This window comes from Falco naumanni, chromosome 11, assembly GCF_017639655.2.
Source record: "Falco naumanni isolate bFalNau1 chromosome 11, bFalNau1.pat, whole genome shotgun sequence".
NCBI lineage: Eukaryota > Metazoa > Chordata > Aves > Falconiformes > Falconidae > Falco > Falco naumanni.
Genome location: NC_054064.1, coordinates 4743600 through 4761614, shown reverse-complemented (window position 1 = coordinate 4761614; position 18015 = coordinate 4743600). Strand labels below are relative to the sequence as shown.

Below are 18015 nucleotides of genomic sequence, written 5' to 3'. Positions count from 1 at the left end.
AGAGAGGCCGGCTGGGACCACCCACCCAGCGCCGCCTCGTCCCTGCTGTTCTGCCAGACTCAGGCGCACAGGCACATTAGCAGGACTGGAAACCTGCACGGGTGCCACGCTGAGCTGGGGCCCTGCTCCTCTTCCCACCACAGCCCAGCTCTCCAACAGCATTACCAAAGGTCTGGAGAAACAGCTCCACTACAAAATCAGCCCCAATTCCGAGGGAAGCACAATGTGACAGAACACCAGAAGTAACACGGTACTCATGCTCAGAGTGACACCTGACAATGCGCTGGATGCTCACCAGTTCACAGCAGTCCTGCTCCTGAAGGTCACAGCAAACTTCTTACCAACCTCTGCAACTGCCATCAGGCTTCAAACTGGTCAGACTGGCCACTCGTAAAGCGAGACCTGAGGAGGAAGCAAGAGGGCTTGTTAGAGAGGAATGACCCCAGCTGCGCGTGGCGGGCCGCAGCCGGCCTGCTCTCCATACTCACTGTGTCGCGTGGACACCTGCTCCAACCCGGACAGCAGAAGGAACACGGCTTCCAGGCAGTAGTTGCACAACAGGCACGTTTATACAGCCAGTGACCTCATGGTAGAGTGACACAGCTGCAAAACTCTCGAGCTGGCCTTCCCCAGCCAGCGCTACTCCCACCCAATGAAGAATACTCACAGTTACTCATCTTGCACCAGGTTCTATGTATTATCAGACCGGCTGACAGGTAATAATAACATGTCTTCTTTAGCAGAAAGCACAACATTGATCAGTAATTGTTAAAAACAAACAAAAACTTTTTTTAAAAAAAAAATACAGCCACACATACTCAACCGCACAAATCTGCCAGCAGGTGAGTCTCTAGATTGCAAGTCCAGGAGGGCATCCTCCCACTGCAAGAGCAGCTTGAGGTCCATGCCAGCTAACCTAAGCAGCGTAGTCTGTGATCACCTGGCCTCTGAGAAACATTTTTTTAAAAAAAAAAAAACAACCAAAACAAAACCACCATACTCTGCTGACATGTTAGCCAGCAGCAAGTACATCAGAACTCATCCTAAAAAAAAAGACAAGTTTGCTCCTCACATGAAAAAGTATCAAGGCAAGTTGCCTTTCCGTCCTGTAATGCGCAATTCTATCCAGGCTGTGGAGAACAGCACAGCTGACAACAGTAACACTTCTGCAGGTTGTTTGGTTTTTCTAAGTATAGTGTCAAGCAGGTTGTAACCAAAATTTTTAAGTTCCTAGAAGTCCTACGCTTGGTTTTACAGCCTAATGAAACAGCCCTGCAAATAGGTTGCCAGGCTTTGTTTTCCTGAAGGAATAAATTGAGGCAGGGGGTGAAGCATGACACAAACCAACTCCACCTGCATTCCCTTCACGCAGTAGAGACACAAGTAAGATCAGCAACCTCCTCTTTCTCTGCTAGCATCTGAGATTTTAGCCATGCCAAGACATCAGTTGTGGATTGGGAGGCCTGTGTAGATGAGATCTAGCAGAAGGGAAATTGCAAAGGGGAAGCCAACAATAGTTTCCTGTAGGAGTGTGATGAGGGAGAAAGTGCAGAGAAGCGCTGCTCCAGTGCACTGATCATTTTTGGAAACCATCTTGATTCTGCCAGGGATCACTCTGAAAAATCAAAACCAAATAACCCAAACACTTGCCTGCAGTTTCTCTCAGTGAACAGGGTTATAAAAGCCTACAAACCTACAAGGAGTAAGAGTTACACAGCAGCCAAGTTACAGGCTATCCAGAACGGTATTAACACTTGTACACCTCTATATATTAATCTTTATAAATAGAGTGTTCTACACGAGGAACTGTAGAAAGACGTCATTCAAGGTTGTTGGTTTTTTTCACAAAAGCTTGCGTGGGCTTTTGTTCAGACCTCTGCCTTTTTTCTGCCGGTCAGGAACACTTGTTCTTTTTCCTCCTTCTCCCACCCTGTGCTAAGCACCTTGGTTAATTGTCAGGTCCAATCACGTGCTTTGCCATTCGAAGCAGTGGGAAGGAGACCACATGAAGAGCTGCTCTACAACTTTCAAGGGTGAAAAGCTGAAGTGCGAGGCAGGTTCAGCTGTCAACAGAGTCCCGGGGGAAGCAGGCAGTCATAGTTCATCCCTGGAGGATGGTGCATTGAGAGATGACTGGGAAGGCAGGGCATCCTTGTTCTGAGCATCGCTGTGGATCTTGCCCTGCTGCCGGGATTTCCAGGAGTGTGTTCTGTCCCAGTCCGTTGACACGGTCTCGTTGTCCCAGATTGTAGAGGTCTCTGTGTCGCTGAGGTAGCCTGGCTGCCCTGTGTAGTGGGTGGGGTAAACAAGCAGGGGCTCTGCTGAAAAGGCTTTCAAGTCTCTGGACTCATAGTACTCCATGTACTTCGCTCTAAAGAGAAGAGAAAAATCATCAGTAACAGAGTGAGCATTCATCAGTGCCACTGCTGATAACTGACACAAGCCAATCCACTGAGCAAACAGGTCCCAGGGAGTGGAGGCAGTGGCTGAGGTGCAGTCTGACTCCCTGCAGCCAGTGCCACACACCTTATAACCACACACAATCTATACAGCCAATGCCTCCGTTACCAGAGAGCGCCAAGTCCCTCAGGACCAGCCCACAAGCCCTGCACCAGGTAGGGACAATAAACCCTCTGCAGCAGGTCTGTCACCTTCTGTGTCAGGAGCTCTCCCGCAGACAACCAAAAAGCACGAGGAGTAGCCCTGTCCCCACCCGACCCAGATACAGAAGTGAGACACATCAACATGATCTAAACTAAGAACATTCAGCAAGACCCAGCTCGTGGCAACCTGAGCAACGAAGGCGTCCTACTTACACAGGGTGCTTGTTGTACATGACTGGCAGAAATTCATCTACAGGCAGCATCTTGCTGAAAGGCTCAGCTCCGATCAGTTTCTGAGCCCCTTGGAACGAGATTGCGTACCCCAGGGTCCAGTACGAGTAATCAGCTTCCACCAGGTTCATGACATTGGGAACTGCTTTCTCAGGCTCTTGCACCTGCATCCTTTTCCGGCCAATGTAGCTTTAAAGGGTGAAAAAACCAAGGAAATTGGAACCAAAGGGAATCTGCAGCCATTAGGACCACAAGACTGTTTGTGTGAACCAGGGAAGGGCAAAGGGTCAATCCAAGAAGCCGTCCACAACCAGGCTCACAGATTTCCATCCTGCACCACTCCCAAACATCCAAGCCTTAACTCGGTGGGTGGTATAGCTGCGAAAGACTTCATAAGGGAGCCAAGATTACACAGTCCAAGCCTCAGAACTGGGTCGTGACAGTTCCTCTGTCACAGCAGCAGCTCCAGACACTGCTGAGATCAACCAACGCTGCTCACAAAGGGCAGTAATGGCATCCAATGGGCATTCCAGCATCAGCTTGCCACAGAGGGCAGGTCTGTCCTGATGGGAAGAGCCACTGAGAAGTCTCTGCCCACCTTCCCCTGCACTCCAGCATTAACCTACACCTCTATCCCGATGCAGCAGGTGCTGCTGACCTCCCCTGCATGCCCAGGAGTTCCCAGACGGCCTCGGGCTACGTACTTACATAAGCTCCCAGTCTAGCTGGGCTTGTTCAATGTCACCCATCAGCTTCATGAGCTTCCTTTTAAACTGGTGTTCAAAGCGCACATCATCCTCGATAACAAGCGTCTTCTCCAGTTCTCTGTTCACCACCTGAAACAAGAGGGTTCAGAAGCAATCGCAAGGGCAGACACGGGCCACTGCCTGCACCCTGAAATCGCTGGGGTCAGCCTGACCTGGCACTACCTTCTAGACCGTGCAGGTAGGAAGGCTGAGGCACTGCTCCCAGATTCACAGCTCACTTGGGAGAGACTACAAAAGCCAATGAGAACAGTCCTGAAAATTCCCTGTGGCTGAGCATCTCAACCTAGAAAAACCCTTTATCTGATGTTGCATCACTTAAAACCCACGAGTTAGCATCCGGCACGACCACAGCAACCACCTCCTCAGAGGAAGGTGCAGCAGCCTTTGATGCCAAAGCTGCTGTTCAGAAAAACCTCTTTGTTGGAAGAAAGCGTTGCTGAAGTCTGGGAAGACAGACAATCAAGCGCATCCCAAGTCTGGCCCTGACAGCTTAGAGAACACACACAACCTGCACGTAGGTTGCCATCTGGCTGTGTAACTGCAGCATCTCTGACCAGCGCAGCCCGGACTCTCTCAAGTGTCACTCCTCAGGTGAACAGCGAGAGGCGGAAGCTACAGCTTTTACCACCCAAACAAGATCTCTTAGCTCAGGTAACAGAGGCCTCTGCTGTTAAAAATATTCATGATACGCCAGCTTCAAAAAGCCAGTCAGCAGAGTTACTGGAACTTGCCTCAGTCCAGATGCAGAACAAGGGGGGAAAAAAAAAAACAGGAGGTGTTTTTTTTTTTTTTTTTTTTATACACCACTTGTTCTTCAAAGCCTTCTTGCCTTTCTCATAAGCACACATGCTCCAAGCAGTCTATCGGATAATTTGCAAAAACAGTCATGAAAATATTCTGATAAAAATCTGCTCAGAGCTGTTGGTAAATGAAAAACAGAGATGAAAAAGCTGAATGCTGCATTCAAGAAAACCCCTGTGTGCAATCCCCTACAAACTAAGGAAAACAGTTTCATCCTACGCTTCCAGAAACGTGCATCGTATTTGATACTCTGCCCTAGGACTGGCTGCAGGACCTGCAAGGCACCCACAAACTCCTTACCTCCTTCCAGATGTAATAGTGACTGAGGAAGCAGCCGATCTCTCCTCTGGTTAGCGGCCTGGAGGAGTACGGGTCCCGGTATCCTGGGAGCATATCGATGCTGAGAGCTTTGAGCTGACTCGTGTTCAGTGCTCTGAGAGAGAGAGAACAGCTATCACCATTTAAAAAGGAAATTCAAGTCAGACACAGGGGCAACATGGGAAATGCTGCTGATGTTCAGAGAAAAAGCATATCTCAAGAAATTCTTGCACTTGTTTAGCTATAAAACCTGGAGAAAAATTAAATTCTTGATTTACAAGTCTAAATCAAGCTGAAAAATCATATCCTTAACTCTGCCAACAACTTCTTGTGGGACCACCAACTTTTCAGTGGCTTGGCTTAGATTATTTTTCTAAGAGGTCTTGATGGGTACCCAAATCTCAAAGACCACTAGATGGCACGTGGGTTCCTATCGCCCTAAGGCCTTTTTGCAGCTCACAGACCAAAAATTTCTGCCTTGATTTCTCATTATAAAAAGGTCTTAACACACCTTAAATTAAGCTTGGAAAGGGCTCCGTCATAGTTACCACTGTAGCACTAGGGTGGACAGTATTCCCAGGAGACAAATGCTCTCAAACACTCTCACTGCTGACTCCTTTTAATTGTGTGCAAGTGTTGTAGTTCAAAGAAACCAGTATGATTTTAACAATCATTTTCACCTTAGTCTGAAACACACTGCCCCAGTTCTCTCATGGAGACTGACTAATTGCAAAAGAGGAAAGAGCGAGCAAAACTGCCCCTAAACAGACCGTGAGGTAGATAGAAGTGATACTCAGCTCTCCCCTCAGCCCACCCTTCTTCACCAGCAGGCAGCTCAGGGTATCCAAGGTGATGGTGTCAGGCAGTCATGCACAACCCACTCTTCGCAAACATCAGCAACCCCAGCTGAAACTCACTTTCCATCCACAGCCTCCACTATCTTGACTGCAATCTCCTGCTCATAGAGAGTCCTCAGCATCCGATCCCGCCTGTCTTTCCGACGCTTCAGATTGATCATGAAAATCTGGACAGAAGAGAAAGACATCAGCCTCCTGGCTTGGGAGAGAGGAAAAAAAGGGAGCCCTGATCCACCCTTGCCTAGCAGCCCTGCTGGAAAAGCAGATCTTATGAAAACACCGGGTGTTTTTCATTCCAGGTTGCTTAGTATTTGTCAAAAAAATAAGAGTTGGTTTTGAGTTGCAAGTTGAGAGGCTTGTTGTCTAACAACTACTTTTGATGAATGTTCATAGGGGAAACGTGCTCTTCGAGGTGAATAAAAGTGAGAAGAGACCAAGTCAATAATTTTCAGAGAAACAAGGTATTCTGATTTATATCAAACACATGGCCACCTCCAGCCTCAGTCCTAGAGGCAACACTGACCTACATGTTCCTCTATAAACGCTGCCACTGCTTGTATTCAGGATTGTCAGTGGGGTCGCCATCCAAGTACAAGGACACGGTAGAAAGGATTTTTGTAATTAATTCAGGCACTGAAAATCCACTGCTACCCCTGCCAGAAAGCCTAGTGGAGAGCCAGTACCGGGAACAGAGATGTCTGGGCAGGGCTCCCTCCAAGCCTTGAGGAGACAGACGCTCTGGTGGAGGGCAGAGGGCTGAAGCCCTCACCTGCAGGTAAACTGCAGAGGGTCAGGGATATTTTTCAGTCCCAGGCAGACAAGTGCAGCCTTGTAGCCTGTGGAGCAAAACCTCATCCCAGTAAGAAGCGGATCAAATTCCAGCTCAGTACAAATACAAAAATAATAAATTGGATAAATAAAGCACAGCCACAAAGGACAACATGGAAAAAACCTACACCAGCTGTGTCCTAAACACAGACGCTCAAATACACATAGCCAAATTGGGTTCAGACTTTACAAGTCATGCAAACAGATGTAGCAGAATACACCAAGAAAACAAAGGCTCCCCTGATCACCACAGCTCCCTCGGTCACGGTGCCACTGCCACCCTGGCAGCTGCATACACAGGGGTTGCTGGCTCTGTGGATAACACGGACACTGGTGAATTAAAGCCCAGCAGATCCCTCTCCAGCCTTCTCCCCTCCATGCCTGCTCTCTCCACAATGTGAGGCAGAGGCAAGAGAGGAATTTCTGTGGGGTCTTGAGGTACTACCAGTGGCAGCAACCATCACTCTAGTTCACTTTTACTTAAGGTCAAAAATACGTGGCAACCAAGCAGGGCAGGGGGAGAGCTGCCCAGGCAAGGAGACAGCATGTATGGGTTTCATCACTCCTGGACGTACCCAGGTGGGCTAGAACCCAGCTGTGAACTTGGCTCCCCCAGCTGCTCCGGGCTCTCCAGTGTCTCCCTAAGATGAGAGAGATCATTCTTTTCCATCACTGGAAAGCAGAAGAGGCTTCCCAAAAGACTAGTTTTTGTCACAGAATGGAAGGGAAGTCAGATGTAGAGGAAACAGCACAAGAACCAGGGAGTTAAATAACCTGTTTTTCAGCCTTGCCTCTGCCACCTGTTCCTGAGCTGGGTTAAAATCCGCATCATCAAGACAGGAACCCCAAAGATTTCCTGGGCACCGTCCTGGTACACAAACCTGCACTTCTAATCAAGGGTCTTGTAGCAAGTATTCAGTGCCCACACAGACCTGAGTGGCCTTGTTTCTCCACCACAAACACCAGGGGGAAAGACCGCTCCCTGAGCCCTTTCCCTTCTGCTTCCCTGAGCTCAGCAGCTCTCCCCAAATAAGGATGGCATTTTCTCCTCATAGAAGGCTTATGTCAAAAAGATGAGCGATTGGGAAGAGCTAACTATGTGAGAAGATGATGTACTCCAGGGAAAACAGCTAGAAGCTCAGCTACAGGGAGAACTCTGGTCCTCTACGTGATGAGTGGGAAGACAAGACAGTAACAGCAAAATAGGTTCCTTACTTCATCAAATCCCATCTTGTCAGGGTGCTTCAGAGGAACAGAGACATACTGAGAGGGTTCGATGGGAGGACGATCGACTGAAAGAGAGAAGAGATCCCAAACAGCACATTCACGTACACACTGCATCAATGTGATGTATTGTGTTTTCATCACCAGGCCTAAAGCCCCAGGGAGCTGGGATGTGGAGTCAGTGCAGGGGCAGGTACAGCAGAAAGCATCCACGTTGCAAAGCAGAAGCCAGCAGCCATGTGCCAGACAGACATCATGACAAAAACAAGGCTCTGCAGCATCCTTTTTGCATTAAAGATGAATTTTTGCATTTGATCAAGGGAAGTTGAGAGATTTTATGAATGGGGTTGACCTGACAGTGAAGCGATTATATCCCTAGGTAGAAAAGCAGTGGAAAAATGGAACGCTGCATATCAAAACAGTATGAGAGCAGTCGGGTCAGGATGCAGACTCCCAAGGGGAAGACAGCTGGGCTGCTGGCAGGTGAGGTCTACAAACATTAACTCTGGGGGGGGGTCCGTCATGGCAGGGCACAACAACTTACTCATAGCCTCAATTAGTGTGTGCACAAAGTTCTCAGTTTCTTCTTGCAGCGTTTGGTGTGATTTCAGGGGCATGGGCAGGAAACCATAGTGTTCACGGTTGCAGATGAACATCTGTATTCCTGGGGATCACAGGAAAACAGAAATTAGAATCAGGTCTTTTACCAGCTGATTGTGCACTCTGCAATACTCTGTTGCTATGTAGCCACAATCAAACTTACGCCAGGACCTCAGTCCTGAAAACTTCTGCTTCATAAACAAACAATTCAAACACATCACACTGCCATTTGCTGTTTTATTTGGCTGGCAGCAAGTGGCCTCTCCTATGAAACCAATTGCTACTCGCTCCCCGACAGCAGTATTTTTAACCACAATCCGTTTTCTCCTAGGAGCGACTGGGAACCCATGCCTTTGACCAGAGAAAGGGTCTTTTTTGGCTGTTGCCTATGAAAACAAGCCTACAGCAGAAGGCAGAACCGGCCTTTAGCACAAGGGGTGTCTGACCCACCCAGCAGAACTGCTGCAGGTACCTGGGGGTACCACAGAAGCCCCCTTCCCCAGAACCCTGCTGGCACTGCTCAGCCCTGGCACCTCACCCGACAAGCCCTTCACAGACCCGGAGCCAAAGGCAGGAACAGGTTTTCGCCCTCCGAGTGAGGCAGCCTCAAGCGGTGCGATGGCTTCCAGCGGCGCTGTGCCAAGGAGCAGCAGTGGTGGCCTGGGGATGCGGGGCCTCCCACCCCACACAGACCCAGGGAGCCTCCAGAGGGGGGACATGGGGCTCAGAGGTGGGGGAAACACACAGGTTTCAAAGCTCAGGGTGAAGGGCAGAGGCATTTGCACCCATGACCGGGCAGGACTGCCCCTCGGTGGGAGGTGGCCGGCCCTGTGTGCCCAGCAAAGACAGCGGCAGCTCCATCCCAGCAGCCAGCCGTGGAGAGGGAAAAATCCCAACAAACCCAGCGTGGCAAGGGGCAATGGCAGCTTTCATCTGTGCTTTGCGAGGATTCTCTGTCAGACCGCAATAAATACAGAACGACTCTTCCAGCCTGGAGGAGCCAAGCCCGATCCCCAGCTCCGACAGCACACAGCTGGCCAGGTGCCAGCCCAGGCAGCTCAGCTCTGCTGGGATCACACGGGATGAAGCTGTGGGGCCCAAGGCACCAGTCTAGCTGCAGGGCCTGTTACTGGCCTAGCAAGGGATTCAGCCTGGGGTTTGCAGTCGGGCATCTTCCTGCTTCTGTTTGCTTTGGCTAGAAAATAAAGGCAATCTATGTTCACCTGTGCTGGCAAAGGACTTTGAGGAATAGGTATACACGTACAATAACCATCCTGGAAGCACCAAGTCTACCACCAAACATGGTCCTTTCCTCTCCAGGATTAGTTTTACTGTGCCCTGAAGATTAGAGGAAAACCCTAGCGAAAGAAGAAAACACTAGCAAGAAGAAAAGATGCTTTCCGCAAGAGGTGGTAATGTAACAGCCTTCTACTCCAAAGCTTTTGCAACTGCTCGTCCAAGGGGCCAAATCTGAAGGTGTGAAACAAGGAGAGGATGCAAAGCTGCTCCTCCGAGCAGACACTCTTGCAAGGGAGGGACACCCCCCCCACCACTGAGAGTGTTCACTGGGAACATCCTGGCTGCTCCCGCAGGACTAAAGAAGGCTTTGCTCACTATCCGCTACAACTGCGGCAACACAGGGCCTGACAGCCCATCAGGCAACGCGCTCAAAAGCTACAGCCAGCTAAGCCAAAGGAAAGTATTTCCGTTGTTTTTCACTGAGTTCTGGTCAGGTCCTTTATTAATTAATCACAATCTGAGAGCCGCTAGAACCTATACAACTGGCCAAGCAGATTTAACAAAAAATGTAAACTGCCTCTTGTTTCTTAAAAAAAAAAAAAAAAAAAAAAAAAAAAAAAAAAGTACAACCACCCCCCTCCCTCCAGCAAATAAATGAAACCCAGACACTACCTGGTGTGTCGATGCTTTCATGTGTTGGTCCCCCTAATCCTTGGTATTTTTAGCAGAGCAGAATTGTCTACTTTAATGACCCCGGTGTTTCCACCATTTTAAGTTCTGCAAGCAAATTGCTGGCTACACTACTTGCCAAAACACATTCAGCTGTCAGCTGCAATTTAGGTAAATGGCAGAATAAAAAATACTACCTGCTGACATTAATGGATTTGGCACTGATCTAATCAACTAATCTTATCTGGCTCACTGATCTCTGTTCTTAATCTTCCACTGGCTTAAACACTGTTAATCTGCATAAATTCATGCCAGCATTTCTATTCCTTCTGGGATAAAAGCTACTTTAGAATGGTAAAGCCACCTTAACATGGGGAGGGGGACTTGCTGTCCAGCTCTGTTTTTTTACCAAAACAAATGATTGCTATAAGGGACAGAACAGCTGTAGGTATGTGCGTTACTATTAGCCGTTGTAAGGCAGCGACCAGGATTCACAGCCATGCCCTAAACCCACAGCCACATTCAGACAACCCGAATTTCCCCCACAATCCCTGTAAGCAGACCTTCCAGCTGGCTGGCTGTCGGGCTTCAGAGCCTCAGGCTGCAAGGAGCTCAGGCTGGCTAAACGCTACCTTGTGAGTGCAAGGCGCTCCAGAGAGTCCACCCTTGCCAATAAAACACTCCCACTGAGGTTTGTTCCGAGTCCGTACTCCCCCCACGGGCCACGCTCTCTCAGCAGAAGTGGGAAGGACAGTCTCTTTAGGGCATCACAAAACAGTCGCTTTGAGCAGCAGATTCACTGTTGAAAATCGACAGTTTGATTTGAGGCATTAAGTGCATTGGCCTGGACAAAACCCAACATAATTTAAGACTTTGGAGTAACTTCACTTACTGCCCTAAAGAGAAGTTTACCTCAAAGTCCATACATTTTTCACATTTCTGAACTTGGATGTCATCCTTCTATCATGGGTGACAAACTCAGCCCAGGACACAAGCCAACAATCTGAGCAGACCAATGGGCCAGCCTGCTGAAGCAAAGCCTTTCATGTCATGGATCAGTCCTGAAAAAAGCTGAAGTGTTATAGCATGGAAGGAAAAAATGATGGGTTTGAACCCCTGAAATACTTCTTCAGCAGCTGGAGCTCATGTGATGCAGTTACCACATACGTTGGATGCTGCATTTCTGGGAGAGCTGTCAGAGGGAACAAGCAGGGCAGGCTGATGTCAAGGAGCCAGCTTTGCTATCCAGACTGAAATCTCAGTTCTCCTCTGGAGCCAACATACTGATGTCGTGACTCAAAGTCAGGGCCCCAAAGGTGCTCTGCGAGTTCACATCTTTGCCTCTGCCTCCCAAGGGCTCTAATTTCAGCCCTTGCTGCCTCCTCTCTACCACTCATCTTTCTCATTTGATGCCCCTTATCCTCTCATAGCTGAGTTTTAAAAAGCTCTGCTTAGGCTGCCAAGACAAGACCATTTCTTTCAGTGTTTGTCAGGAACTTCACACCACAAACATCACTAAAAGGAAAGCTACAAACAGCTGGTGGCTGCTGTGCTGCTCTGGGAACGGTAGGAAAGGCAGTCTGCTCAGCCTGCCTCTTCTGCAGAAGTGATTGCCAGCAACAACAAACCATACTTCTTCACTTTCTGCTTGTCTGTTCCCCAAAAACAGCCCTTCCTTCTCACCTTAACTTTGCCTCTTTTACAAACAGAAGACAGCTAACACCAACGGCACATCACTCAAGAGGACCCGCAAACAACTTCTCCCTATTAATTCACCTCAGTGAGCCAGCAAACCAGTCTTGAAGCTCTGAACCAAAGCACGTTCATTGGTGCCACTAAGGTTGCATCAGTGCTTTTGTCCTTGTAAGGCCCCAGACTTTGCCCTTCCCAATGCAGCAGGGCCAAGAACCACAGGGATGGCCATTACAGCCGCAGCCTTCCCGGGAGCTCCTTGCAGCTCTGACACTGCTACGCACCCGTCTGCCAGCCAGGACTTTGCTTTAGACAGAATACCCACCAGCTCCACTCTCCACAAAGAAATGGCACTAAATAAACATCCTCACCACAAGTACAAGCAGCAGTAGCAGCAGTCGCATGCACTTAAGAGACAGTGATTTCTCAGAGACACCCAGAGCTCTCTGCCAACACCAACAGCCGTTCCAGACAAAGGAGGACACCGAGGTTGTGCCTTGGCCCGAGAAGACCCCTGTATCTCAGGTCTAACTGAAATCCTCCCACTGTCCAGTGGAAATTGATCCCAGTTATCAGCCGGAGCGGTACACATATTCTCTCTGCTGTGTCCCAAGGATCTCAAGGCAGCTCTCAGTGCTCAGCTGGTTCTCCCAAAGTACCAAACGATACCACGTCAAGCAACGTCAAGTATGCAGAGGTTTTACTGCTTGCACACGAGCTCTAACCTGCTCTTGCCTGCAAGAGATTTCCTTTCAGCACAGTCCACAGACTCCACATTATTCCCCTGCAAGTTACACTGATTTTGCTTTAAAAGCAAAAAACAAAAAAAACACCAAAAAACAAAACAAAATCCCCCCACACCTCAGACAATTCCTGCTGAGCTGCCGTGAAGCACAGCCTCATCAGCGCTGCAGGTAAGCAACTTGGGGTTTGTTTTCCACAAGGGCTGCTACATTTAGAAAGAGTCTCTTGCCCTCTACTCCCTTCCTCATGGATCTCCTGGAAGTGGTGACTTCAGATCCCTTACCTATGGACTTCAAGGATACCTTCTGCTCTCACAGCATCCACCTGTGTTCACTACTGTCTTGCTGTGACACAAACCAGGGGTGGATGCCACACGTTTTCTTTCTGAAACACTTCCCCCATCCCAAGAATGGTTCCCATGGCCTTTGAAGCTAGCCGATTCAAAACTGCATTGCCTCTCCCTTGCTGCTAGTTATCCCTGACTAGATCTGAGAGAGGAAAGGGAACTGGGTCTTAGCTCACCACTACAGTCAACACAGGACTTCTGGCTGTGAACTCCAGCTAGAGGTCTGCATGTCTCTACTAGTGACTCCTCCCCAGCAAAGGCTCCCGACATACCTGCTTGGCGACTGGAAAAGGCAAAGACCATGATATCATCAAAGCTCCAGGTGTAGTCCTGGTGAGGGGGGTAGAACATCAGCTTGGTGGAGGCCTCTTTCCTCAAGTCAATGAGGAACGTGGAATGAATCATCGGGACAGCAAAACAGCCTGTCCTCTTCCATTCCCGAATCAGGGGATAATCCAAGGTCCTTTTGTAATAGCCCTGAAATCACAACGAGGGGGCTGCTTGTTACAAGAGATTTCTGTTTTGGAGATGCTCCTTAGCAAAAGCTCTCACCCCTAGACTTCTCCAGCAGAGATGGATCAATGCTCAATTCTCAGGTTTTTAAGTGTCTCCCATTTGGAAAGGGCTCAGTCGGGTATTTAGAAACAACCTCCATCCCAAAAGCTAAGGCTCAACCTTCTCTCTCTCCTTTCTAGCAGTGATTGGAAATCCAAGCCTTACAGTTGCAAAAATTTTCTTGCAAAAGAGCATCAAACCTTGGACTATTTTCTCCTGGCTCTTCAAAAACTTTTTTTGCACATAAGACTCTCAGGTCTGATCCTGGAAGCTGACAAGCATCTGTGACATCCTCCATGTTCAACAGGTACAAAGGACATTCACTGTCTCACAAAATAGGACCTGCAAATTATTTCTGACCATGACTTAAAAAAAAATTTAAATTATCATTTGCTTCATTGCAGTGAAGGCAACATCTCAATCTTTATCAGCTATGTAAGAATCCCTGCTTCCTCCATCCCAGGGCAAGCAGGTTTAATACTCACCCCTGAGCTCTCCCCACAGACTGCCTGGGGGAAGCACTTCAGTCAGCTCATTTCTCTGTAAGCATGAGCTCTGCTCACCTTCCAGCATTGTGGATGCAACACCCACGTTGTGCAGCTCACAGCTGCTTTTGCAGGTGTATTAAGTATACAGTTATCTGATTTGGAAATAAACACACTGAATTCCTCCAGAAAGAAAATCTTAACGCACCAGTAAGACATCCAGACATGTGAATCCAGAGCAGATTCTGGTCTTCACAGAAATAGGAGTCACTAAAATAAGTTAAAGTTCCTCGTACATTATATTTTCCATGAGCATCCTAGCAAAGGCTGAGTGAATCACTGCACAACCACTTTACCCTGGTTTTGTGTAGAGGCATGGTGTGGTGCATTTGTCTGTTTACATGTCTAAAGGGCAGAGGGAAGGATTGACAAATACGTAGTCCCCACAGTATGGTCAGAAGGTATCTCAAACACAGCTGGTCTGATTTTCATGAAAAGGAACAAGTGAGCAGAGACCTTACTGGTGTTCCCACTGAAGGAAGGGTTAAGACATTCAACCTTTACCAGACATCTGAGAATGCCCACAGGTGAGAGATGCTGGAAACTAATCTTTCCTCCTCCAGTCGCTCGCTATGGGGTTTTGGGGCTTTTCACTGCTCATAAATCATGTGTAGTCAAGAAAGACTCCAACTTGTCAGCACTGCTGCTGTGCTCGCCTTAGGTTAGCTTCATGACGACTAAATGTCAAGCTGTCTGGAGTTGGGTTTGGCTGCTTGTTGCTCAGTGCTGGAGGCGGTGTTTCAGGGTGTGCTCCAGCTCTTACTCCCTCCCCAAGTCCCCAGGGAGAGCAAGGCTGAGAGCATGAAGCTGTGGGACTGTGAGCACAAAAACAAGCAGCAGCAACTAAGAAAAAAAACAAAGTGGAAACTTTCCTGTTCATTTGAGCAGCTTTTTTTCACCAAATTCTGCAAGACACATTTGCTGCTAGGTTTTTCCCCTCTCCTTTCTCTCAGCTAGTGCTGGTAATGATGGAAACTTACTACTGGAGAGGTAACATCAGGGGCCAGGGCTGAAGCTGGTGCACACAGGCACAGATCCACTTCAGCCTGTGGAGCAATGCTGATTTACATCAGTGGAAAACCTGGCTGTCTCAGGACTTAACCTTAACGGCTTAAAGGACAACGCCTTTGCTATGAAGCTTCTATCTCCATTTTAAAACAAAAACTGAAACAAGTAAACACCCATCCCGCCCACCCCCTGTTTCTTATCTATGTATTTACTTCCCAAGAATTTGGGAAGTTCAGGACCTTTTCCTGTTATTTTTACTCAGTTAGTCTGAACTGTGGAACTCCTTCCCATAAGATGGCATGGGTGCCAAAAAAAATCAAAGTTTCAGACAGTGCTTTCTATAAAATAATAATAATAAAAAATAATCACTGAGAGCTTTAAAGATCTCCCTCAAAGAATCATAGAGAAGGAGATTACCAGAGGCTAGGAAAATATTTTAGGGAAGTTATCATTCACTTACTTGTTTGCCATGCTCTTATACTATTCCGTAGGCATCTACTAGGAACCGCTGGTAGCCAATGGACCTTTGGTCTGACCCAGTACACTTGTTATGTTTTCACCCTGCCTGTGGTCCCTACTAGTGTCCTTGCTAACACTGGGAAGCAAGAATGATGGTTTACACTAGGTAAATAGAAGAAAAAGGGAATGAAGTTTGCTCTTTGTAAAGGGAATGGAGTTTGCTCTTTGTTTCACTCCAGCAATAGTGACAATAATTAGCATCTGGTTAGTTTTCTGGAATAAAGCAAGAGGGTAGGGAAGGGCAGGACCATGGAGCTTCTCTGAAGTATTCCTTTTCACATGCCCCAGGGAAGTTCCAAGCTGTGTGTGCAGCTCGAACTTAAACACATTTGCCTATGCAGTAGGGCAAGCTTGTCTTTACCAAGAAGGAAATGCAAGACTCAGGCATGGAAGTAAAAAGAAGGAAATTCTGAAGCTTTCCAGGAGACACACAGCTTGGGATCCTGCCGCCTCGAAGGATGAGGAAACACATGCCAGCAGCAGACTAGAGAACAAGTGAAAAAGCTGATCTCATTACTGAGGCTTACCTGGGAGAAAAAGAAAGCATTAACTACAGTCTCCATTTCAGCTTCAACGTCTTGAAAAGCCTACCTAGAGCTTAGTCAAGAACATTTCAAAGGCAGAGTGAAAAAAAGCAAAAAATTACCATGACAATATATCTGCCCTTCTATAGATTTACATATCCAAGGTGGTTATACTGGGTTTGGCTGGGATGCAGTTAATTTTCTTCACAGCAGCCAGTACAGTGCTGTGTTTCAGACTGTTGACCAAAACAGTGTTGGTAACACACGATGTTTTAGCTGCTGCTGAAGCATGTTTGCACAGCATCAAGGCCTTCTCTGTTTCTCACTCTGTTCCCCACAGCGAGTAGGCTGGGGATGGGCAAGAGGTTGGGAAGGCACACAGCTGGGACAGGTGACCCCAACTGACCACAGTGATTTTCCATACTGTATAACATCATGCTCAGCAGTAACACTGGGCAGGGGGGAGTTTTTCCAAAGTAGCTGGTGCTCGGGGAATGGCTTGGCATGCATCTCCTGATGGTAAGTGACTGTTTTTCTATCACTTTTTTATTTGGGGTTTGTTTTCCCCAATTCCCTTATTAAACTGTCTTTATCTCAACCCCTGATGATTGCTTTTGGGTTTGGTTCTTGGTTTTTTGCTTCTGCTTTTCCAGTTTGCTCCCCTATCCTGCTGGGTGGGAACAAGTAAGTGACTGGGTGGGTGCTTATCTACCAGCCAGGGTCAACACACCACAGTGATACAGATCAGCTTGTAAAGTGATAGCTCAACCTCATTTTGGCTCTAAAAATAATGCTATTTCTACTACACAACATTTTTATATCTGATACTTTCTGCAGTATATGTGATCTGAAAAGGTAACGTAGAACTAATTTCTGTACTCATCACTTCTGTCCTTCACACCAGTACCCTTTACATACACACTTCAGCACACACACTGCATACAATGCAAAGGATGTTGTCCCACTACATAAATCTTGTTCATATGTGAAAAAAATAACCTATACACAATGGAGAGCTGTAGAAAGAAAAGCAAATTCCTCTCAGATTAGTGTCACTATACAGGAAAGCTAGTATAAAATTATGTACAGAGAGTTTTAAGGCCATTACACAAACATATGGAAACATCTCCAATTCTGGTGCGTATATCAGTATTTTTTACGTAGTTAGTGGGATTGTATCAATTCCCAACACTTCTGGCAAAGCAAGCTCTGGTTCCTCCAGATTCAACTTTTTCAAATGAGGAATCTCAGATAAGGAAGCAAGTTTCAGCTATGTGCCTGCACATCCAGTGCAGAACATGTACTGCTTTGCTCATACCTATAGCTCAGCTAGAAAACAAAGCCTGAAAAACATTCACAGACTGCAACATCCTCTCTACTCTTCTTCCCAGCTTCCCTATAAATGTATGGGCCTTCCCCAAAGACACCCACCCAAGATTTGGGATGCCACCACTATGACAGGTGCAAGCCGAGACAACTACCCTCACCACACGCCAACACTGCCTCTGCATGCCTCAGAGGTACAGCAGCTTCTTTTCAGAAGGACACTATAAAAGCAGACGGGAAAGCCCACAGAAGAGAAGCAATGCCCACTGCTCCACAGACACAAGGCAGGAGGCCTTTGAAAATACAGCTTGCACAGTCACCCAGCATCGTTCACGAGGTCACTTGCCTGCGGAGTGATGCCGCACCAGAAGTTAGAGTAGAGAGAGCGAGACTCGAGCATTGGTGCCACCAATGTCTTGTTTTCTGCTATCATCAGGTTCAGGGTTTCTGGGTTGGTCAATAAATTATCTGCATCAATGAACTAGAGAAAGAAGAGGGGAAGAGAAAAAAAAATCATTATTAGATGAAACTATATGCTTCCCCTGACACTTGCTTGGGAACAGGGCATACAGAGGCATTAGGTTGGCAAAAAAAAAAAACACCAAAAAGCACTGAGCTG

General features: G+C 47.6%; 1 protein-coding gene across 2 annotated transcripts in view; it reads right to left on the bottom strand.

The window, feature by feature from the left end:
- Positions 1-676: 676 nt before the first annotated feature.
- The window catches only part of COLGALT2 (collagen beta(1-O)galactosyltransferase 2), a 58502-nt gene continuing 41163 nt past the window's right edge, over positions 677-18015 (bottom strand). For both annotated transcript variants that reach the window (XM_040609931.1, XM_040609930.1), the window contains exons 4-12: positions 17743-17877; positions 13192-13396; positions 8174-8293; positions 7621-7697; positions 5638-5744; positions 4703-4835; positions 3543-3670; positions 2817-3023; positions 677-2371 (exon numbers count right to left, since the gene is read on the bottom strand). In XM_040609931.1, the coding sequence (XP_040465865.1) occupies positions 2095-2371; positions 2817-3023; positions 3543-3670; positions 4703-4835; positions 5638-5744; positions 7621-7697; positions 8174-8293; positions 13192-13396; positions 17743-17877 (1389 nt within the window). In that variant the 3' untranslated portion in view covers positions 677-2094. The remainder of the gene's footprint in view (positions 2372-2816; positions 3024-3542; positions 3671-4702; positions 4836-5637; positions 5745-7620; positions 7698-8173; positions 8294-13191; positions 13397-17742; positions 17878-18015) is intronic.